General features: G+C 55.0%; 4 protein-coding genes across 4 annotated transcripts; 3 read left to right on the forward strand and 1 right to left on the reverse strand.

Annotated features, from left to right (window-relative positions):
* Positions 1 to 409: 409 nt before the first annotated feature.
* On the forward strand, positions 410 to 4,459 carry LOC122364870. Its single transcript, XM_043335654.1, has 8 exons — positions 410 to 653; positions 808 to 945; positions 1,154 to 1,378; positions 1,646 to 1,795; positions 2,059 to 2,383; positions 2,685 to 2,888; positions 3,287 to 3,375; positions 3,783 to 4,459. Exons 1-7 carry the CDS (start codon positions 591 to 593, stop codon positions 3,295 to 3,297), a joined length of 1,116 nt encoding a protein of 371 aa, XP_043191589.1. The 5' UTR covers positions 410 to 590; the 3' UTR covers positions 3,298 to 3,375; positions 3,783 to 4,459.
* Positions 4,460 to 5,339: 880 nt separating this feature from the next.
* LOC122364868 (probable splicing factor, arginine/serine-rich 7) lies at positions 5,340 to 7,340 on the forward strand. Its single transcript, XM_043335651.1, has 2 exons — positions 5,340 to 5,644; positions 6,328 to 7,340. The coding sequence occupies exon 2, from the start codon at positions 6,334 to 6,336 to the stop codon at positions 7,057 to 7,059; it is 726 nt and encodes a 241-aa protein (XP_043191586.1). The 5' UTR covers positions 5,340 to 5,644; positions 6,328 to 6,333; the 3' UTR covers positions 7,060 to 7,340.
* Positions 7,224 to 10,713, reverse strand: LOC122364866 (sucrase-isomaltase, intestinal-like). Its single transcript, XM_043335649.1, has 4 exons — positions 10,399 to 10,713; positions 9,978 to 10,115; positions 7,922 to 9,922; positions 7,224 to 7,733 (listed from the first exon to the last, which is right to left on the reverse strand). Exons 1-4 carry the CDS (start codon positions 10,711 to 10,713, stop codon positions 7,527 to 7,529), a joined length of 2,661 nt encoding a protein of 886 aa, XP_043191584.1. The 3' UTR covers positions 7,224 to 7,526.
* A 926-nt stretch (positions 10,714 to 11,639) lies between these two features.
* LOC122364869 (sucrase-isomaltase, intestinal-like) lies at positions 11,640 to 15,823 on the forward strand. Its single transcript, XM_043335653.1, has 3 exons — positions 11,640 to 12,745; positions 13,077 to 15,287; positions 15,492 to 15,823. The coding sequence occupies exons 1-3, from the start codon at positions 12,431 to 12,433 to the stop codon at positions 15,696 to 15,698; spliced, it is 2,733 nt and encodes a 910-aa protein (XP_043191588.1). The 5' UTR covers positions 11,640 to 12,430; the 3' UTR covers positions 15,699 to 15,823.
* The last annotated feature ends 7,330 nt before the right edge of the window (positions 15,824 to 23,153 follow it).

The raw sequence follows: 23,153 nt of genomic DNA on the forward strand, positions 1-23,153 counted from the left end.
CCACTAGAAGGCAATTAATCCGGAATGGTCGATATTATTTCGTTTATTTCATTTTATAACACCCCTAGCCAATAGCTGTATACGAGTTATTTCGTCACCATCATGTGTGCGCAAAATGGCTCAGGTTTGTCATAACTTTCGCTCGCTCTTAGTTACACTGGGGTATATTGCGGTAAGTTATAGCACACTTACTTACATTTTATGTGGTCAAATGGATGCCATCCAAATGAAGTTTTAGCGAGTGATAGTTGTTTCGGAACCGACTGCATCAGACATTGACTATCAATTAGGCATCGGAAACAACTGAAGGGTCTTCGTGGGGGTGGAACCCATCGCGGCCATCCGTTGCCTAGCAACCAGCATCGATAAAGCCGCTACGACGAGTTGGGGAAGCGCGAAATCCCATCCCACACGACAAAGCAAACCAACGACGAGCCAGTTCTGTTTTTCGTAGCGAGCGAATGCGTGTATGGGGGCGGTTGTGTCTTGCATTTTTCCCGAGGTGTAGCGAATGATCGTCGAAAAAATGCGGTGCGGTAGGTGACAACGGACAATAATACGAACCGAGCGACTCTGACTCCACATCAACCATGTGCAAAGCCGGCATGAAACGAAGATCGCAGAAGGTGGAAATTCTTCTGGACATTCAAAGCGTAAGTATCCATATCTACTGCAGCGCTGGATGTACGTTTTATTGGTTTTGCATGCCTATTGCCGAACATGATATTGCACACCTCATGGTGGATAAAATTGTGTTTGACGGCTAATGACTGCACGCGAGACAATTGACTGCCCCGTGCTCGGCAGGTGCGGAGTCCGGACGCCTGGGTACCCTGTAATGGAGCCATCTACCTCAGCATCTGCCTGCTGGGACAGTACATCCGCACCAAGGACAAGGCGCCCATCTTCCCCATCAACTTCAACGAAACGTTCGTCGTCGAAAAGGTACGAAAAAATAATCTTGACCGTGGCGTTGATGACCAGTGTAGCTCGAGCGTCTAAAACGTTACCACTTCGATCGGCATTTCAGTGTCCGAGTCCGGACAGCAAATAATTTTGTCGCCCTGTCGTAGGCGAACGCAGACGAACGCGGCCTCACGTGTCTCTGTCCCCTGTCCAAACGCTTCGTCACGTGTCCCCGTGCTCTCTGCAGGTGTTTGGTCACGTGTTCCGGCTGGCCGACCTGGACGATATGCTGGACGCCGAGGTGGTGTACCTGGAGCTGATCCAGCGGCCACCGGCGGGACCGGACACCGTGCTGGCCTCGTTCGAGACGTCCGCCCGTGAGCTGCTGTTTCCGCGGGCGGCGGCAGCCGACCGGCCGGCACGGGCCCACGCCGACCTTGACCTCATCATGGAGCCGACGGCGCACTTCGTGGTGCGTTCGGAATACTGCATGGGCTACTGGACTGCGCGGAACAGAGATGTCGAGATAATACTTGTCACCTCGCATTCACTTCACTTTCACGTTTAAAGTAATCGTGTTCCAAACATTCTAGGGTTCGTCATCCTCCTTTGTCCATAGAAGAGAGGTCGTAAGCTAACCAGACGTACCGCTCGGCGTTATAAGCAGTTCCCTTTCTTCACCGCCCCAAATGGTATCTTCCCCTACCTCTGGCTCTGACGCATGTTTCCCTGCCTCCAGGGCTCGGTGGCCCCACGTTTAGAGGTGGCCACAAAGACCACCGTCAGGGAGGTCCGTACCAGCCTGCCGCCGAGACTGGGTGGCCGCACCGGGACCGCCGCTGCTCGCGCCGCCACCGCCGGCCAAGCTGCCGCCGTAGCTGTGCCCAAGGTAGGTCGTCGTTTGGGGAGAAAGTGGGTGGGGCACTTGTTTTGGGTGGTGTATGTATGTAAGCACGGAATTTTGGACAAATGATACTAGCAAGAAGCAACTACCTGTTCGAAGTCTGCGTTTGTGGTCATTGTGGCTGACAGAAATGCGAAAGCTCCGACGACGTCAGCAAAAAGTATTGTGTTCTGGTTCGAACCAAACAGTCGTCAGCCATGGCAATGTTTCTCGCTATCCGCCTCTGCGCCCGGTCTGTCCACCCGCAGGTGTTGCGCGGCCGTCCGGCCGGCGACCGGCCGCCGTTCCGCTGGCGGCGCCCGGAGACGGCTCTGATCGGCCGTGAGATCGGCGACCCGCCGCCGCCGACGCGCCGCCGCCGCCGCAGCCGCAGCGACCCGCCGGCGGGCGCCGGCCGCGGCCGCCACTGTCACTGCTCGTGCTCCGGTCAGCCGGCGGCGGCGGCCCGGCCGGCGCGGAGCACCAGCAGTGCCGAGCGGGCCCCGCCGAGCTCCTCTGGCGGCCGGGCGGTCCGCTCCCGCTCCGTGGAGCCGCTGCCCGTCCAGGTGGACGAGGGAGCGCCGCCACGCGCCGGTACGTCACGAGACGTATATAAACACAGCGGTGCCGTCTTAAGGCTGGGAATGTCACGAGGTCAAACATAAACGCTAGAAAATTAGTCTCGTTTTAATTTTACGATGGACATGATTCCGTCTCAAATGTTTAGAATATAGTGAGTTACGGTTTGCGGTTTTCGGAACAGTTTACCAGTTTACTACTACATCATTCAACAAATATTCGGATGCTCATTTACTCGGCACTGTCCGTATTCCCTATCAGATGCTCGTCCATGTTGGGTTGATGGCTGAGCTTGAACCTGCGTTTCTCTGCACAGGCTGGTGCGCGCACTGCCAGACCCACCACATCATCCACCACTGTTCGGTGTGCGAGGCGTACCAGCGGTACTTCGGACGCGGCTACCCGGGCCACTACCACCACGACTGCTGCGACTGCCGCTGTCCGGTGAGATTAACTCCTCATATCGACAGAAGGCTACCCGGGACACTACCACCACGACTGCTGCGACTGCCGCTGTCCGGTGAGATTAACTCCTTATATCGACAGAAGGGTACCCGGGACAAATCCTCTCCCTTTAACGCCAGTAGGGCTACCCTCCTCCCTACAACGACAGTAGGGCTACCATGGGCGAACTCAAGATTGGTTGGTTACGGCGATGACACGAATCACATTGTTTCTGTACGTTGCAAGTGTCAGCATTGTTGTCCTTGCCGACGAATTGAAGTCCTTTGTCCATTACGCTTACCCGCGCGGTCCGTCACAAAATATGAGCCTCATACCTGAGCCGTGTCATTTGATATACTCGGCCCGTGACATCACTGTTACACCAGCTGGCCGTGCCATCCCTCACACACTTACACTCGACCGCTACACCCCCTGACCCGTGCAGCCCGTGACCGGTGCCGTCCATTTTACCAGGTGACTACTGACGGCGTGCGCCATGTGTGCGGAAAGCCGCGGCCGGGCGGCAGCGACGGCACAGACTCCGAGGTCATGTCTCAGGACAGGTGGGTCGGCTGAATACCCGGCTGAACGGGCGGCGATAGCTGGCACTGGACTGATGGACCGATGGGTCTCCGATAATGGGTGATGGGTGTGCTTGGGTGAGCTGATGGTAAGCGGATAGGACTGAGAGGCAATTTATCGGATCGATAATGAATGCACGTTTTGACTAGGGTAGGTACCGTTAGCACGAATCCGCTACTGATTCTCGGTAGCGCATGCCACTGACTGACTGACAACATTACTATACTTTTGTAGTTCAAGCTCTCGGCATTGCGACTAAAACTTGACGAGGTTGGCATACAAACGCTCTTCGGAAGTTTCGAGTCTTGCATATTGTATTTCAAAGAGCTAGTGGCCGGAATCCTGATCATCCTGTCGTCTAACGTTCTCCCCCCCCCCTCCCCCCTAGCGGCCACCTGGCGCAGGAGTGGCAGGACATTGTGCGCGCCTCGCCGCAGCAGCGCACTCAAAGACACCGGTTCTATGACGAGCTCGAGGATGTCTATCGGAGAATGTACGCCAGCGCCGCGCGCCGCGCCGTCAGGGGCCTCGTCAGCTGAGAACCGTCAGGAGTCTCATCAGCTGAGAGCTGTCAGGGGACAGGGGTCTCACCAACTGAGAGCCGCTGAGGGTCCCATCAGCTGAGAAGTGTGGGGAGGAACCTTATCAACAGAGCGCGACGGGACGGGACAAGTGCAGCTGTGGACACGTCCCGAATTACCGGGAAACCGACGACGGAACGGTGTCAGGCCCGGGGAGGAGTGTTGGTAGGACGATGCTGACACGATAGTTGTTGAATAGGATGGGCGATGGTAGATGTTGTTTTAGCGCTTGACGAATCGAGAGATTTTTCCGAGCAACGAAACGAAGTTTATGTTGACAGATTGTTGTCTGATATATAGGCGATTGGATCGCTGATCAGTGATCACCTGCCGCAATACCAATCCTGCAATGATGTTTTTGTTACAAAGTTATTTTTATCATATATATAGAAACGCTATTACTGAGATTTTAGGGGTACATTTCTGTCTGAAAACTGTACTATGTATTCGTTAATGTCAATAAATATGGTTGTGCGTCCGAACATGCGAGCTGTTTGGTAGACGCTAAATCGAACCAAACATGTGGTACCTCAGTTTACGATGATAGTCTAGCGGACCCCAGCTCTCGCGAGTCCAAGACTATCTCATGCTTTCCATGGAATGTCTGTTGTAATTTCGAGACCGGTGCTCTATTTGAGGGGTCCCTCCCAGCTCAGACTCGGGCGAACTCGCCGTATTCAGAGACGCAGTAGACAAAAAACTTTTGTTATTTTGAAGGGAAACCTTCAGCATATGGATGCTTACTAATTAATGTCGCTCATGCGCCGTATCCGTCTCAAACACTTGCATGGCGCGTGTTGATTGTTGGACTATTTGAATTGATAAATAATTGATAAATGATGTATGATCGGTGTTATCCGGAGTTAACACGAAACTTGAGGAAGCAATGTGAGGAACAATAGTCTTAAAGTGCTAAACACGGCAAGACATTTCAGTTTGTTCCCTTATTTTGCATTGCATTTCCTTGCCCCATTTTGATTTGAATTCATTAGGCTTATGGATGATTAACCCACGAGCCGCTGGGGGGGGGGGCATAAAGTTGCCCCCCCTTTACGTTTTGTGAAATATCTCCGAAACCTGATGAGCTACGAGCGTGAAACTTGGCATAGCTTCAAATGAATACCTAGGCAATGTTTGAGGAAAGTTTGGTGGTTGTAGCACCTAAGATGACGTCACAGTGACGTCATAAAGTTTTTTCGTTTTCCGATATGGACCGTTTCTGATGACGCTGAGCATGAAACTCGACTGTAAATGAACTAGACAGCACCTGCTGGCATCCTAAAACATCTTACTACACTTCCATCTAGTTTCTGACCAATAATCGGCCCTTTATATTCGGTCCCATATATGTGATGCATCGTGAGGAATATGAGAGTCGTAAATCTATAATTTCACTTATGACGTCACTGTGACGTCATTGCAAATGGGATCGACACCAAATTTGGACACAACCTTGGCTAGGTATTCAGGAAGATGTGTGCAAAGTTTCGCTTCTCTATCTCTTCGCGTTGCGACGATATCGTCGCAGAAGTAAAGGGGGGGCAACTTTATGCCCCCCCCCCCAGCGGCCGGCGGGTGGCGCGGAGGCCCAGCGGCCGCCGGGTTAAGACATTTGAATCTTTTTATGTCTTTCCTGCATCTCATAAATACTGTCACAATATCCTGACAGGTAAGCTAAGATATTGGAGCTGGCTTCACCATTATTGGCCAGCGCTAACATGTTTTAGACCTGATGATGCACTGTATTGCTCTTGCTCTGTTCCGTTAGGGTTGTTACTAATGTCAATGCTTTTGGCTAGTACACTTTGATGTCCTTTTTGAGTGTATATCCAGTTATTGTACCCATGTAACGGCTGAATAATTGGACCAGTTTCAACTTTCATCTTGACAACTGACAAGCGTACCTTTGATTTGTTAGGTACATTGGTGAAATTCATGACAATTGGATTATGGAATCTTGCCATAATTGGGAACTGTTGGTGTAGTGGAATGGCATCGATTGTGTCTGCATATATCTTTGCATTTCAGATTTCATATTTATACATTTTCCATTCCCATTTGGCCATCACTAGTCTGTCTAGTCAGTAGTCATTCCAATTGCTATTCAAATGTGCCTTTTATCTGGCTGATCCAAATTTAACATGTTTCTCACCCTTATACCCACTGAACTCAATTATAAAATAAGTAAGCTCTGATTTGGCAATGCTCTCTTTCAGGAAGTTTATAATGTTTTGTAACATTTGCTTTTTATTTTATAACCATAAACAAAGCTTAGGAAAATAATTAGGGTGCCAAAAATAAAATTGTTATTACCTACCTTCCTTTTAAAGATAATGCTGCTTTGCATTGCAGCACCCTATGGCCATGGGCCGCAGCTCGAGTGATTCAGACGACGACCGCGTGCGCCGCCGTCGGGAACGCCGCTCGCCCGATCGGCGACACAAGAGGCGCGCCCACCGCTCCCGCAGCGACTCGAGGACGCGTCATCGGCGGCGGCGCTCGGGCAGCCGGGAGCGCCGCCGCCGCCGCGACCGGCGCCGCTCGCGCTCCTCCAGCGGTGAGCGCGACCGGCGGCGGGACCGGAGACGGTCGCGGTCCTCCAGCGGCGAGCGGCGCCGCGACAGACGCCGCTCGCGCTCCTCGAGCGGAGAGCGCCGCCGTCGCCGCCGCCGCTCTTCCTCGTCATCGTCAGGCCGCTCGGCGCGTCGCTCGCGCACGGCGTCGAAGGCGGCGTCTCCGGCGCGGCCTAGCCCGGCTCCGGCGCCCGCGCCGGCGGTGTCGCTGCTGTCGGACGACCCGGCGGGCCGCGCCGCCGCCATCGCAGCTGTCGAGGAGGACGATTTTGTGCAGCGCTCGTTCATCTCTGGTAAATCTCGGCCTGTCGCCGAGCAGGGTCTGACCACGGACGAACAGGAAAAGCTGGCCAGCCTGGCCGAGAGCACTGACACTAAAACGGAGATGAAGGACGAGGACATCGTTCACCCGAAACTGTCCGAGGGTGTGCAGAAGAAAACGGACATGTGGGTGAAGAAAATATACGCGATGCGTCAAAAACTCATCGCCGCGGGGTCCACCGTGTCGTGATTGCGTCGTGCGTCGGAACTTGTGCGATGGTGGTATGCTACATGGTTATACTTATGCCCCCGATTTTAAAACGGCATGTAAATCGCCTTGTCCGATGCATTTGCTGACACTCGTCTATCATCTTGTCCATTCATGCTGACATGTGTTGCGACAAAATACAGCGCTAAAAATAACAATGTGTTGTTTGCGCGATGCTCATTCTAACACGCGATGTTCAGGAAACTAAATTCTGCATGACAAATTGATACCTGGTTAGGCATGACAGCAATATCTAACAGCTTTATGCAATCATTTATGCCTTAATTAAAACGTAATTTAAGTTTATAAGGCTTTGGAGTGACCATTTTCTTTTTTACATCCCCTGATTAGGCGTAGGCATCACCTACATACATAATCTTACTACATACAAGATTACCTACATACATAATCTCCTCTACAAAGTCCATAACATACGAGATTATGTCTCGTCAATAATTCAGCACGACCCGGTGGTCTGCCTCCATGCCCAGCTGGGTGTGCACCGTCAGCAGTCCCGTGGCCGGCTCGTACACCACGCTGTCGGCCGGCAGCGGAACTCCGTCGGCGCTGACCGATGACGGCTCCGATGGCACTCCGTAGAAGGAGATCTCGGACAGCGTCGGGTCCGGCATCCACTGCGTGTCGTTGTGCGTCACCTGTGGAATAAGGCGGTTACGGTATGGCAGTCAGCCAGTTAAAAAGGTTTGTGTTATTTCTAGCTAATTTTGCATCACAAGCCTGCCCACAGAAAAGCTTTCCGCTTTCAGAAACTTTAATGATCCAGTTTTATATTTACGATTTCGTAAAATGGCCATAGAAGTCCTCAAGCACCATCGATTCTTACCTGGATGTCGAGCGTGTTGTCGCTGAAGTGGAAGAGGCAGTGGTAGAAGCTGCCGTCCTTGAACGTGTCCGTGGTCTCTCCGTCGTCCCAGAAGAGCATGCCGGTCGCCTGGGAGCCGAACACCGCCAGCGAGAACGGGTTGGCGCGGCTGGCGGCCGTCGTGGTGGCGTTGCGCTGCGTGGGCACGGCGGCGCCGCCTCGGCCGAACACGGGGATCATCTCGTCCAACGCCACCTGGTAGAGCACGCCGCCCGAGTGGTCGGCGTCGTAGGCCAGCGCGCCCGAGCGCAGGTCCCACCACTGGCCGGCCGGGAACGTGACGTGGACGAACGTCATGCTGGCCTCGTCTAGGATGGGCGCCACCATGACGGCGTCGCCCCACAGGAACTGGGTGTCGACGCCGCGCAGCGTCGGGTCCGAGGGGAACTGGAAGGCCAGCGGCCGCGTCACCGTCTCGCCCATCTCTGAGGCGCGCCAGAAGAGCGTGTATAGGTAGGGCAGCAGCCGGTAGCGGAGGCCGAGCGCGTCGCGCGCCGCCGCAGCCACCGACGGCCACACGGCCGGATCCTGGTCAATGTTCTCGATTGCGTTGTGGTTGCGGCTGAATGGGTAGAACGCTCCTAGCTGCATCCAGCGCAGACAGAGGTGTTCGCTGGTGTCACCTCCAAAGCCACAGATATCTGCGCCGACGTGCGGGAAGCCGAACATGCTGAACTCCAGGATACCAACGACGGACCGTTTCATGTCGCTCCATCTGGCGGTGTTGTCGCCCGTCCAGTGGGTGGCCCAGCGGCCCGCGCCGACGAACGTGCTCCGACTGAGGATCAGACTGCGCCGGCCGGCCATGGTGGCGCGCACGGCGGCGCGCGTGGCGCGGCTCTCGCTCCAGCCGTACAGGCTATGCACGTCGTAGTGGTAGTACGAGGTGGTGGCGCCGTCCAGGTCGGCCTCGTGCACGCTCGCCATGCATATGGTATGGTCGGCCACGGTGCCGCTCGGGTTAAAGGCGAACCTGACGAACCGGGTGGGGTACGGCGGGTAGTCGAGCGGCGTATGCGGACACTGGAGACCGCCCTTGGCGTTCGTGTTGATCGCAGCGGGCTCGTTCACGTCAATCCAGAACCCGTCTGGTCCTCCGGCAACGGCGATAAACCGGCGGATTTCGTCTATCCACCACTGCAGCGTCCGGTTCGCGAAGAAGTTGGGGAACAAGCCCGGCGCGCTGGTCCGCTCCTTGGCGACTATGTAGTCCTTGCAGCCCTCGCACTGGTTCTCGGGAACCAGTGAAGAGTTCAGCCACCCTACGAAGACGTCTTGCTCGACGCCACGGTCAGCGGGTCCATAAATTCCGAAGTCGGCGGCAATCGTAGGATCGTAGATGGGCACGAAACGGATGCCCTCTTCGTGAAGTTCACTGATAAAATCTGGGAGATCTTTGAAGTTGACTGGGTCAATTGTAAAGTCTCTACTACCATTCATGTAGTCAATGTCTGCCCACTGAACGTCCTGGGGGATCTGGGCTGCTTTCATCCGCTGGCGAACGTCCCTGATGTCCTGGACGCTCTTGTAGCCCCAGCGGCAGAGCTGGAAGCCGAGGCCCCAGTAGGGCGGCATCACGGGGAGCCCAATGGTGCGGTGGTACTGCTGCAGCACTTCCAGCGGCGAGTCACCAAAGAACAGGTATAGATCCAGGATGCCGCCCGTGGTGCGGTACGTCAGGGCGGGAACGCCGTCCAGCAGGAACAGACGGTACTCCATTGCGTTGCTGTTGAGGATCAGCACGCCGAAACTGCTCCCGGGGTCGTCTTCGATTCCAAGGAAGAATGGGTGTACTCCGTACGAGTTTTCGATCTCATCGCCAGGCATATGACCGTTGGCGAAGATGGGCCATGTGACGCCCGCCTCGAGGTCGTGTCGGAAGCTGTCATGGTTGTTCTCGCCGAAGCCGTACAGGTCGGCGGCGCCCAGCAGGAAGGTGGCCTCGATGAACTGATCTCCGGACTCCGTAGATGAGCTCGGGCCGCGAGGTGATCACGGGCCGCTGGCGGTGCGTCACCTGGACGCCGAACGTCTGGCCGGCCTCGGTGGCCGTCAGTGTGATGGCGTACTGCGGATCGGACGGCGGCGGAGTGGGCAGCGGCGGCACGTCCAGCTCGACGGGCACCTCGTACCGGGCCGCGTCCGTGTCCCGGTACTGGCGACAGCGGAACGGGTGGTGGTCAAAGGGGTGAGACGGACACCGAGTGAGAGTGGCGTCGGGGATGGGCTGCTTGAAAACAGGCCGTCAGGGTTGAAGCTTTATCTCCATTTCATCTAGGCATCGTTAACTGATCGACAGCGTTCAACAGAAGAGTCCTTCACAAGCAAAGTCCCAGTGTATAGCCGTTATATGATCGGGGTCTGGGAATGATTGCCCTAGGATTCCCCTACGTTTTCTGCTCGAGCCAGCCCTGTCTCTGCCCGCTCGTCCCTCTTACCGTCAGGGCCATCCTGTTGTCGTCGTACTCGACGGCAGTGACCGTCAGCCGCTCGACGTCGTCTCCGAACATGGTGATCTCGCTGTCCCGGCGGCCCAGCAGCAGCTCGTAGAGCGTGTGGATGACGAGCGGTGGCTCCAGCAGCTGGTAGCCGACCCGGTCGGCCAGCTGGCAGCCGCCCTGCTCCCACACACAGGCCGAGTAGAGGCCGCAGGTGGCCTCGTCAGCCGAGTCGGGACCGTCCGGCAGCGGGCACTCGAGCGGCGCCGAGACGGCGGCGCCCAGCAGCGCCAGCAGCGTCCACAGACGGGCCATGACCGGTCACCGGGCAGAGGACGGACGGAGGGGCGCGGACCGGGACCGGGACGACCGTCCGCCGCCGCGCTGGGACGCTCACTGGCGGGCCCGGCGCGCCCGATTGTGTGACGGGACGATCGGTGGCTCCGATAAATCAAAACACAAGGTGTTTGTGCTTACTGGCTGCTTCTCAAACGACTTGACTTCGATTTTGATCTAAATTTCGCATGGAACGACTACACTGATGCATGGTGAGCTGGCACTGCATATTCCACCTGCTGCTTTATATCTGCAGTTCGTGCTTGCAAACCCGATAGAAAGCTATGGCAAGACAGGAAGCCTGAGATCATGCTGGCAAGAATTGCTGCAACGTTTCATCGAGATCACTCAAAAGGAAATTGTTATATTGTTCGTGATAGTCAAAATACACCGTTTCACTGCTTACTAGGTATATTTGTTACTCTTGGTCAAACGGCAGCAGTTTCAACGTGGCCAAAAATGTCCGAGAACAGAAAGTGAAGTCAAAAGTAGCCGACGGGAGAGCGGCTCCCGCGAGTCCAATGTGTTTGCCCGATAGCCCAGAAGTCCAGAACTCCCTCACCCGGCCGAGGGCTGCGCCCACGCTGCGGCTCGGCACGCGTAACATAAGTACGGCACACATGTACGTCATATCATAGCACCAATCAGAAGCGGGTCAGGACAGGCGTCAAGGCGAGGAACAGTGACCATATAAGGAAATTGTTAGTAGGGTAGGGGGCTGGGAGTGAACTTCGTTACAGAAATAGTATGGTATAGCCTCTTGTCGCTGGTGCTTGAACTGATCAATCCTCGTCTTCCATATCCGGAAGAGAGAGAGAGAGAGAGAGAGAGAGAGAGAGAGGGGGGGGGGGAGAGAGAGAGAGCACCGTCGCTCGGTTGGCGCATCCCATGTGCCTGGAGGTCTGTGGGACCCGGCCAGATGGAACAGAGATAACAGGAGACGCGCCCGTCTGTCAGGCACGCCCATAGTCACACGGTGATACTGAGTTCTGAGAGCTTCGGCAAGCAAGTATCAGATACGGAAGCCATATCCACCGTGTTTCCGTGTATATTTTCTATGAACTGATAAAATAGAAGCCCGTGAAATGCTATTGCATGAGGTAGGTATCCCACGGTGTTTCAGGAGGCACGCTTTACTTTACGTAACAGTCAAATGTGACTTGATCAAATTGAACTCTCGTGGTTTAGTCGATGAGTTTTCTCGTTCTTTGTTTTTTTCCTGACACTTTTATCGACTATTCTTGATTCTGGCAAGTTACCATGACACCCTAGCAATTGCAAGTAGTTCTACCCGTCTGTTAAACGATTTAACTGACAGTGCATGGCTGCTGGCCAGAACGGGAACACATAATTCGTTATCTCAGCCCATGGAATAAAAGGACGCTTGCGGGGATACGGGATACTTGCTCGGAACGGTCACGGTCACGGTCACGGGACTTATTTCTTGAGGGAACGGGTTATTTTGTACCTTCCACACTCCACCTGTAAAAAGCAGTTTATGTTTGCGGTACAGAGTCCGCTGAAAAACCGGCTGCTCGCTGTGAGTCGGGCCCGGCCGTCAGATACGGTCCTATCGCCCGGTTGTAGTCCATCCGGCCGTCCCGTCGGCCACCAGTGAGCGTCCCAGCGCGGCGGCGGACGGTCGTCCCGGTCCCGGTCCGCGCCCCTCCGTCCGTCCTCTGCCCGGTGACCGGTCATGGCCCGTCTGTGGACGCTGCTGGCGCTGCTGGGCGCCGCCGTCTCGGCGCCGCTCGAGTGCCCGCTGCCGGACGGTCCCGACTCGGCCGACGAGGCCACTTGCGGCCTCTACTCGGCCTGTGTGTGGGAGCAGGGCGGCTGCCGGCTGGCCGACCGCGTCGGCTACCAGCTGCTGGAGCCACCGCACGTCATCCATACGGGCTACGAGCTGCTGCTGGGCCGCCGGGACAGCGAGATCACCATGTTCGGAGACGACGTCGAGCGACTGACGGTCACTGCCGTCGAGTACGACGACAACAGGATGGCCCTGACGGTAAGAGGGACGAGCGGGCAGAGACAGGGCTGGCTCGAGCAGAAAACGGCAGTAAATTTCAGTTCATTCAACTCTTAATCCCGATCATATGCTGGTAATGTACTTGAACTTATCCCACGAAACTTACGCGGTCTTTTTGCTATCTGGCGAGATAAAAAGTGGGCATTGCTATTGCTTTGTTTGTAAAGGACTACTGATCACTTATGCTCTGTAAACGATACCCCAGGTAACATGTCAACCCTAAAAACTGCTTACCCTCGAAGACCCGAGCCCTTGAGGCGTCGGTGTCCGTCTCTGGCCGCTGACCACCGCCCGTTCCCGCTGTCGGCAGTACCGGGACACGGCCGCGGCCCGGTACGAGGTGCCCGTCGAGCTGGACGTGCCGCCGCTGCCCACTCTGCCGCCGTCCGATCCGCATTACGCCATCACGCTGACGGCCACCGAGGCCGGCCAGACGTTCGGCGTCCAGGTGACGCACCGCCAGCGGCCGGTGATCACCTCGCGGCCCGAGCTCATCTACGGAGATCAGTTCATCGAGGCCACCTTCCTGCTGGGCGCCAGCGACCTGTACGGCTTCGGCGAGAACAACCACGACAGCTTCCGACACGACCTCGAGGCGGGCGTCACATGGCCCATCTTCGCCCACGACCATGGACCTGGATTTGATGTCGAGAATCTGTACGGGGTTCACCCCTTCTTCCTGGGAATTGAGGACGACTCCGGAAGCAGTTTCGGCGTACTGATCCTCAACAGCAACGCGATGGAGTACCGTCTGTTCCTGCTGGACGGCGTTCCCGCCCTGACGTACCGCACCACGGGTGGCATCCTGGATCTGTACTTGTTCTTTGGTGACTCGCCGCTGGAAGTGCTGCAGCAGTACCACCGCACTATTGGGCTCCCCGTGATGCCGCCCTACTGGGGCCTCGGCTTCCAGCTCTGCCGCTGGGGCTACAAGAGCGTCCAGGACATCAGGGACGTTCGTGAGCGGATGAAGGCCGCAGAGATTCCTCAGGACGTCCAGTACTCCGACATCGATTACATGGACGGCAAACGAGACTTCACCATCGACCCCAACAACTTCGCCGACCTGCCGACGTTCATCCAAGAGCTCCGCGAGGAGGGCGTTCGCTTCGTGCTGATCTACGACCCGGCGATCGCCGCCGACTTCGGCACCTACCCCACCTCGGATCGTGGCGTCGAGCAGGACGTCTTCGTCAAGTGGCCCAATGCGTCGTTCATACCTGAGAACCAGTGTACTGGCTGCGGACAGTATGTCGCTGGCAAAGTGTGGCCAGATGGACCGACGCTCTACCCCAACTTCTTCGCCAACCGAACGGTGCAGTGGTGGACGGACGAGATACGGCGGTTCCGCGCCGCGGCCGGCGAGCCGGATGGTTTCTGGATCGACATGAACGAGCCCTCGTCGTTCGACACCAACATCGGCCGGGTGAGCCACAACTCTCTGCGGGGCGCTCTCCAGTGTTCGCACACGGCGCTCGACTACCCGCCGTACACCACCCGCTTCGTCCGGTCCGGTTTCAACCCGAGCGGCACCGTGGCCGACCACACCATATGCATGGCGAGCGTGCACGCGGCCGACCTGGACGGCACCGCCACCTCGTACTACCACTACGACGTGCATAGCCTGTACGGCTGGAGCGAGAGCCGCGCCACGCGCGCCGCCGTGCGCGCCACCATGGCCGGCCGGCGCAGTCTGATCGTCAGTCGGAGCACGTTCGTCGGCGCGGGCCGCTGGGCCACCCACTGGACGGGCGACAACACCGCCAGATGGAGCGACATGAAACGCTCCGTCGTCGGTATCCTGGAGTTCAGCATGTTCGGCTTCCCGCACGTCGGCGCAGATATCTGTGGCTTCGGAGGCGAAACCAACGAGAACCTCTGTCTTCGCTGGACGCAGCTTGGAGCGTTCTATCCCTTCAGTCGTAACCATAACACGATTGGAGCGGCCGCCCAGGACCCGGCCATGTGGCCGTCGGTGGCTGCGGCGGCGCGCGACGCGCTCGGCCTCCGCTACCGGCTGCTGCCCTACCTGTACACGCTCTTCTGGCGCGCCTCAGAGATGGGCGAGACGGTGACGCGGCCGCTGGCCTTCCAGTTCCCCTCGGACCCTGCGCTGCGCGGCGTCGACACCCAGTTCCTGTGGGGCGACGCCGTCATGGTGGCGCCCATCCTGGACGAGGCCAGCATGACGTCCGTCAACGTCACGTTCCCGGCCGGCCAGTGGTGGGACCTGCGCTCGGGCGCGCTGGCCTACGACGCCGACCACTCGGGTGGCGTGCTCTACCAGGTGGCGCTGGACGAGATGATCCCCGTGTTCGGCCGAGGCGGCGCCGCCGTGCCCACGCAGCGCAACGCCACCACGACGGCCGCCAGCCGCGCCAACCCGTTTTCGCTGGCGGTGTTCGGCGCCCAGGCGACCGGCATGCTCTTCTGGGACGACGGAGAGACCACGGACACGTTCAAGGACGGCAGCTTCTACCACTGCCTCTTCCACTTCAGCGACAACACGCTCGACATCCAGGTGAAATAATTTTCATCGAGTGTTTGGTAAATCATTTCAAGATAAATGTAGAAATTATAGTGTTCATAGCCCATTGATAAAATTGGTCAACTTTTAACACCCAAGTTATCGACAGTCGGTAAGAGTGCCCTGTACCTACTTTTACGTTGTCCGGAACGTGGCTGCTTGTCTGATCAGTGTCTTACCGTACTGTTTTATCCGCAGGTGACCTACAACGACACGCAGTGGATGCCGGACCCGACGCTGTCCGAGATCTCCTTCTACGGAGTGCCATCGGAGCCGTCATCGGTCAGCGCCGACGGAGTTCCGATGCCGGCCGACGGCGTGGTGTACGAGCCGGCCACAGGACTGCTGACGGTGCACACCCAGCTGGGCATGGAGGCAGACCACCGGGTCGTGCTGAATTATTAACGGTTCTGACCACCTCGGCGTCAGCCTTCAGGCACATAGAATCAGCGTGAACAGCTGTGAAGCGACCGGTTTGCTTATGATGTGGGTGTGAAGCATTAACTGGAATATATGTCATTTTGGATCAAGATGTTTTTGTCATAATGCTAGGATTTTCATAGCAGGCGAGTGCGGTATGCCGCTTGATGCGTTGACGCTCGGGATCTCGAGGCAGTCTTGTGTTCTCTCCTTAGGTTAGACTTAGACCCTCGGTCTCACTTCTCAGGTCTGAGACCATCCCATAACAGGAAGGAAGAAGGGATGTAGGGGAGACGTCTTTATATCTGTGGGGGGGGGGGGACAAATTCCCTTGTTCTTCTATTCGGGGAAAAACATCAATACAGAATCTGTGCTGGCATGTCGCACGAGAGACCACGGGGCAAGCCCCGAGGTCTGCTGGATAAATAAATTATATGACGTCAACCATAAAATAACAGTGAAATTATCTAGCGCCATAGAATATCACCAACCTTGGAAGCGCGAGTGTTTGTTGCGCATTTGTGGCGCGCTATACGTGAGGTGAGGAGGAGAGGTATTGGTATCAATTTAAAAGTTAAACATATTTAACTTTTAAATTGAATATGTACCTAAAATTCAACATAACATTGAGGTTAATGACTAGGTTTAGTTTGATATTATTCAGCTTCCATGACTTGCTGGTACAGAGGGGCACTGGCGGATCCAGGGGTTCAGCGCGGGGGGGGCATACCAGATCACGGAGCCAAACCTAGGGTACCCCCAAATCCTGTTTTCTCATCGGATTTAGGCCACTTATTTTTCGTCATAGCCCTGACACGAGTTTTTTTTTTCTTAAAAAAAAAAACAGAAATGGTAGGACACCTGACCCCCACTGGCAGATCCAGGAGGAGGAGGAGGCTTTTGGGACAAATACACGGGCAGCGCCAGAAATCGACGAAAATTGGTGGGGCCGTTGGGGCCCTCAGCCCCTCAGAATGACTGGTGTATAGAGCCGACCCAGGGCCGCCGGTGTGGAACCTTAAGAGGTACTAGCGTGGGACCATCAGAGGTATCGGTGTGGGTTCCCCAGAGGCAGTGGTGTGGGGCCCTCAGAGGCACTGGTGCAGGAACCACAAAGGAGCCGGTGTGGGCCCTCTAAGGTGCTGGTGTGAGGCCCTCACATGGACGTCGTTGTGGTGCCTCAGACACTGGTGTGGCGCTAAGCCCACACCATTCACAGATGGCTGTGTGTGGGGCCCTTGGAGTTGTTGGTGCGAAATGCGAATGCTTAATAACGCAGTAGGACCTCTCAGAGACCGACAAAGGGCCCTCAGAGGCCGGTAACAGGCCGTATGATGCCAACAATGGGCCTTCACAGGCCGGCAAGTGTCTTCAGGAGCCCTGTGGAATCCTTAGAGATCGGCATGGTACTCTCAGACGCCGGTGGGGCCCTCAGAGTCACCGGTGTAGGACCTACAGAGTTACCGGTGGCTGGCTGCCAGAGGCACTGGTGTGGGGCCCCAGAGGCGCCGGTGTGGGACCCTGAGAGTCGCCGATGTGGGCCTCAGGAGACACTGGTGTCTCAGAGGTGGCGGTGTAGGGCCCTCAGACGCGTCTGTGTGGTGCCCTCACAGTCACCGGTGAAGACTTTCAAAGGCATCGTTGTGGGAGTCCTCAGTACTCAGAGACACATGCATGGGGGCAAGGGGTCTTCAAGAGACCAGCAAGGGCCAGCAGAGGGTTTCAGGAGCCTTGCGGGATTCTGGAGACCGGCGTGGTACTCTCAGGCGTCACTGGGAGCCCTCAGACTCACCAGTGTGGGGCCCACAGAGTGCAGGTAGGTAGCCGTCAGATGCGCCTGTGAAAGACCTTCAGAGGCGCCAGTGTGGGGCCCTCAGAGCCGCCGCCGATGTAGGGCCTTAAGAAATATTGGTGTTAGTCCCTCAGATTGGCGGTGTTGGGCCCTCAAAGGCGCCGGTGTAAGACCCCCACAGGCGCCGTTATGGGCCCTCAGAGACACTGATGTGGAACTGTGGAGGCGTTCCATGCGGGTATGGGCCAGGACCCTAATTAGAGCTGACGCTTAATAGGTCAGCAAGGTCACTCAGAGGCCAGCACAGGGCCCTTAGAAGCCGGAGTGGGACCCTTATGGAGATGTGTGATGTGTGATGTGATGTGTGATGTGACTCAGGAGCCCGTGACTCTGTGAGGTGCCCTCACGAGGCCTGCGGGTCTTATCTCAGTCGAAATAAGGCACGCTTGGACCCTGAGCGGCCAATTGGCACTGCAGGGCCTCTCGGGCCCATAGGGCACCATGCATCTAATGAGGCGGCACGCGCCCCTTGTGCCCCTCCCCCCCCCCCCGGTTACGCTGCACTGGCTGCGGCCATACAGGTAAATCATATTCTAACCATCCCCATTCCCAAGCATAGGCGGCGGCCGATTCCTGCATGATTTGCGCAATATGAGTGCCATCGTTAGACAATACGGTCAGAAGGGTTGAAGCGGCATGACTCCCCTGTGGTTAGAACTAAGAAGCAGCATATTTTTAGACAAAATAAAGCAATGACAACTAAATTGACGTTACTAAAACCAGTGGCGCGGGAACCGGGAGGGGGGGGGCTAGCGGGGGCTGAGCCCCCCAGCCGAAAAGCTGGGGGGGCTCGTAATGTATTTGAGCCCCCCCCCCCTCCAGCTGGAGGAATCGAAATCGGAAATCTACCAACACAATTTCATAGATTCATACATAGGCGCGGGAACCGGGGGAGGGGGCAGTGGGGGAAGCTTGCCCCCACAATTCTGCGGCCGTGGGGGCGGTCCACACAACTTTTCATGAGGCCAGGAACCGTTGGGCAGCTTGTCCTTCCCAAATTAGGGGTTGTGGGTCACATAGGAAGAAAGCATGTAAGTGAAAAATCCACCTCTTTCACTGGCTCGGCAACTCAATTGACAGATTAAAACCTTTACTCCAGGCTGCCAAAACGGTAGTTTCTTCACTCAGCTGAGACGGAATGCCTCACTTTTTGCATTTTTCGTTTTTTTGTTGTTGTTGTTGTTGAAAAGACCAAAGTCTGAAAAATAAGTGGCCTAAAACCGGTGAGAAAACTAGATTTGGGGGTACCCTAGGTTGATCTCTATTATGGTTCAGCCCCCCCAGTCTGGAAGAAGTTCTCGCGCCGCTGACTAAAACGACTCTGATCACAAAAGTAGTTACTAGGAAGGCTTTCTAAACCATTTTTATTTAGTTCCTCGTTATAGGCGTAAGAAGTGTAAGTCTGAACGGGGGGGGGCATACTTGTACTGAATGCCCTCCCCAGGCTCCTGTCGGGGGGGGGCATATGCCCCTAATGCCCCCCCCCTGGATCCGCCAGTGCAGAGGGGTGTTCACGGGCACCGCACACTGCTGCGTGCGGTGTGTGCGGTGCGTCCAGCAGGCGTGGGGGTAGGGGATGGGTAGGCTGCTCTGACGTCACGGCTGCGTGCGGTGGACGGTCCGCTGTGGCCAGTCCCGACCGGCCACAGCGGTCGCTGTGTGCGGTGACGGAAGGCTGACGTAGGGACGCAGTGGGCGGAGCTTGGAGGCTGTGTGCGGTCCGACCGCACACAGGGCCCGTGAACAGCCCTCTGGAAAAGCAATAATCTTCTCTGTGAGGCTATTGTCAAAATTGGGCGTTTTTAAGCCATGGCCCTGTTTCACCGGTGATAGCAGCACGCCGATTTTACGACTTGTCAAATTGGGTTTCCATGGAGACATCAACAGGCCCATTGCTCCAACACTACCACAAGTGTGACGTCAGCTTGCGCAATTTGATAGCAGCTTGGTAGCAGCAGCCCGTGAAACACCGCCCATATTTCTATGAAATCGGATACATTCAGTAGCCGAATCTAGCTATAGTAAGAGTAAGACTCTTATAGCTATTTAGGTTGATATGTACCTGCCATTGTGATTATGCTTGACTTGGAGCCTCGACTTGATTTGCTTCACCGCTTGGCCCATTAGCGTCGCCACGGGGGGGGGGCAAGCGGGGCAGCTTGCCCCCCCAACCTCGGACCGGGCACCCCCTGAGATCGATACAGATCCGATGAGATTTTGGAGTCGGGGAAAAATGGGGGTACCTTTCTGAGAATGCCTGTGAGGTCAGACTCTGTTGGAGCGTGCAGTTCAAACCAAAGTCAGAGTCGCAGTCGCCAAAATCTTCAAGACTCCGACTCTCGACTCGGAAATGTCAATGCCATGATTCATGCCATGTTCCTAGTTGGTTCTTTATTACATTTTGTAGCTGGTTTTCATAAATTTTGGAGTGCTGACTGACACATAATTTACGTTCAAAGCGTGACACGAAATCTTCGGGGCCTTTCTCAACTCTCGTCAAATGTCTGCGACAGGCACAAGTACCGTTCAAGTGCCGCAGGGCTCATGAGCCTGCTTTTCACACAGGCTCCTAAGGAGCTCCACTGAGCTCTAAGAAGCTTTCGGAGGGCCCAAACCGGCCTCTGAGAGTCCCACTGGTGTCCATGTTCTCTAGAGGGCCCATACAGGGATCTTTGAGGACATTATACATACGTAGACCTCTGAAGGGCCACACGAATCTTTGAGGATGCCTTCGAAAATTTCTGAAAACCTCAACTGGCCTATGATAGTTCAGCCGAACTTTTGAGGCGACAGGCTTTACTAACCCCAACCCGGCATCTGAGGGGTCACAACTCACGTGTCCCTCTGAGGGCCGCAACACATGTTTCTTATGTCCCTACCAACGTAAGGTCCTTAAGGATTCGACACAGACCCCGACGGTTCACACTGTTATTCGAGGGCTCCAGGCTCAGCCTGGGCCTAGTCTCTTAGCGCCCGCCGCCCACACTGGCTTCTGAAAGCTCGTGTGCCCTAAAGGGCTTTCCGGGCCCACCTTAGGCTCGGAAAGCCCTAAAGCACCACATACACGTAAATATTTGGGGTGACCAACGCCGATCTCCGGGATCCTAAGCAGGCTTCTGAGAGTCCACACTGACCCTGAGTGGCCTGAAATGGCCTGGAAGTCGCAATCCTATCTCTCTTGCCGCCATGCCGTGCGTAACTTTTGGTTCCGTTAAATATTTTTGGTCGCGTTTGCAGCGCTTCCCTTCACTCGAAAAACCAGAAACTTTTTGTTCACACTCGAGTGAACAAAACACTTCTTCTCACTGCAGCAAGGATGAATGATGTACTTTCGATTCACACTTCCGACATTCTCTCTCAGTCTCCGCCGAATGCCCAATTCTTAGCTACAATCGGCGGCTGGGATAAGCCCTATGCATTTCACGTAAAACCTCGGCATGCATGCGTGAATGGAGGTTTTAGCGAGGTGATCCGATTCAAATGGAGCGTTTTTCACCTTCTACTGGGTAATGATCATGAGCGACGAGAGTCTGCACAGGGGCCCTCTGCAGTGCGTCGGCAATCGCAGCCACTGTAATTCTAACGGTCGTTTTTGTCCAGAAATGTCAAAATTTTGATTTTTTGTAAAAAAAATACATGCTATAGCTAGAAGGAAAACTTTGTCACCATCGGATTCCTCGCACCATTGCGCGTCGAATGATATGTAAAACGAGTGAGTAACGGCTGGGGAAAGGCAAGATTTAACACAAAACTTGATTTTGCCCCCCCCAACCGAAAATGTCTGGCGACGCCTATGGCTTGGCCCCCAGTGACGCGATTTCAGCTCCACTGGGGGGGCCAGCGGCATCACTGGGGGGGCGCCCCCCCAGTTAACATGTTAGAGGAGGCCCTGGCTTCAAGCAGCCAAATACATTTTCAATATCCAATATAATTTCATGATAATGTTTTAGTTTCAGCCAGTGTTCACACCATGCATACCTACCTGCCTACTTTTTTGTTTACAATGTCTATTCAAATCTAAAAATTATATTTATTAGTGCAGCAAACATAATGGTAATTCATTGAAGTGAGGTCACCTTAGCAGGCTTACCTAATCTGACTTCACTCAGCCTAATCTAACCCAACCTAACCTTACCTAACCCTTCTTATGATCTTAGCCTAACCTGACCTGATCTAACATTAACCTAACAGACAGACTGAGACTGAGTACTAAGTGAAGTTATGGAAATCGGCGAGAACTGGCCCTACAGGACATTGTGTCTCTTGCCCCCATAACACGAAGATGAAGATGAACCTTAAGCCTACCTAACCTAACCTAACACCTACCTACCTCACACCTACCTCTGGCAGAAGTCCAGGCTGGATTGGGCCAGATAAGGTTGGGCTGGGCAACCTACGTCCTACCCTCAATGGGTTATCATGAGCTTTGTCAATCTTTATTCAGGACATTGAAAGCATGGAAAGGAGCAAAATTTACCCTTCAGAAACTGTGTGGACCTCAGCTGCAGTCCTACTGATTGCTGTATTACCTCACATCCAAGATCAGTGTGGGGTGATGTCAATTCTGTGGAGAATGTTGTTACGGAGCGAGCGAAGCGAGCGGAGTCTTTCCTGAAATTTCTGAGTATGAGCGGCCGGCCGTGCGGACGCTTTTGCGAGGCTTATATCTCAGCAACCACTTGACCGATTTACACGCGGTAATTTTTGTAGGGTAGCTTCATTCCTTCTACCAAGTATTGGACTATTCCCGATGCATGTGGGTGACCCCTTATGCACGTGCCACGTGCAAAACGAAGAGGTGTCCGTTTTGTAATTGTTGCAATATTTCGGTAACTACTTGGCCGATTGCGCTGAAACTTGGCATGTAGGTAGGCACCCACTAGGCACTGCATATCCATGTGCCAGAGTTGGGGTGCTGCTGCACGTGCGCACGTGCAGGGGTCGTTTCCAGATCTCGAGAACGGCTGGACCGATTGCGCTCAAATTTGGTACACGGTTAGGGACCAGTTAGTAGGGTGCCGTGCACAAGTCAGTTGGGACCCATTTAGCACGTGCGCACGTGCAGGGTGCCGCTCCCAGATCTCGAGAACGGCTGGGCCGATTGTGCTCAAATTTGGCACATCGCTAGAAACCGGTCAGTAGGGTGCCGTGCACAAGTCAGTTGGAGGTACCCCCTCGAAATTTCGCACGTGCAAGACTCACCCCCTCGCTCGCTCCGTTAGTCGCCCCAAAAGGCGCTATACTGGTACCTAACTTGGTAGGTACGTACCAGTTAGAACATCTGTGCATCATCAGAGAAAATGATGAGCAGGTTGAGACAAAATGGAACCAGCCAGTGAATAGTTGATATTCAATATATTTACATCAATTATGCAGATTGCAGACATTTTGATTTTGTGTAAAGAAAAAAGTTACATCTTGGTTGGGTTTGTGCAAATTTTTTGTCTGCTTGGTGTGGGGCCGTGGGCACTGGGCTGGTGCAAGTTTGTCACCCCAGTGGATGCAGCTGGTCAACCTCTTCTGAGATTATCTGAATTGATGGCTTAAAAAAATATTGCTGTCTTTCTCTAGCATCCTTTAAACTTTAA

Source organism: Amphibalanus amphitrite, unplaced genomic scaffold (assembly GCF_019059575.1).
Source record: "Amphibalanus amphitrite isolate SeventyFive unplaced genomic scaffold, NRLGWU_Aamphi_draft 000704F_arrow, whole genome shotgun sequence".
NCBI classification, from domain to species: Eukaryota; Metazoa; Arthropoda; class Thecostraca; order Balanomorpha; family Balanidae; genus Amphibalanus; species Amphibalanus amphitrite.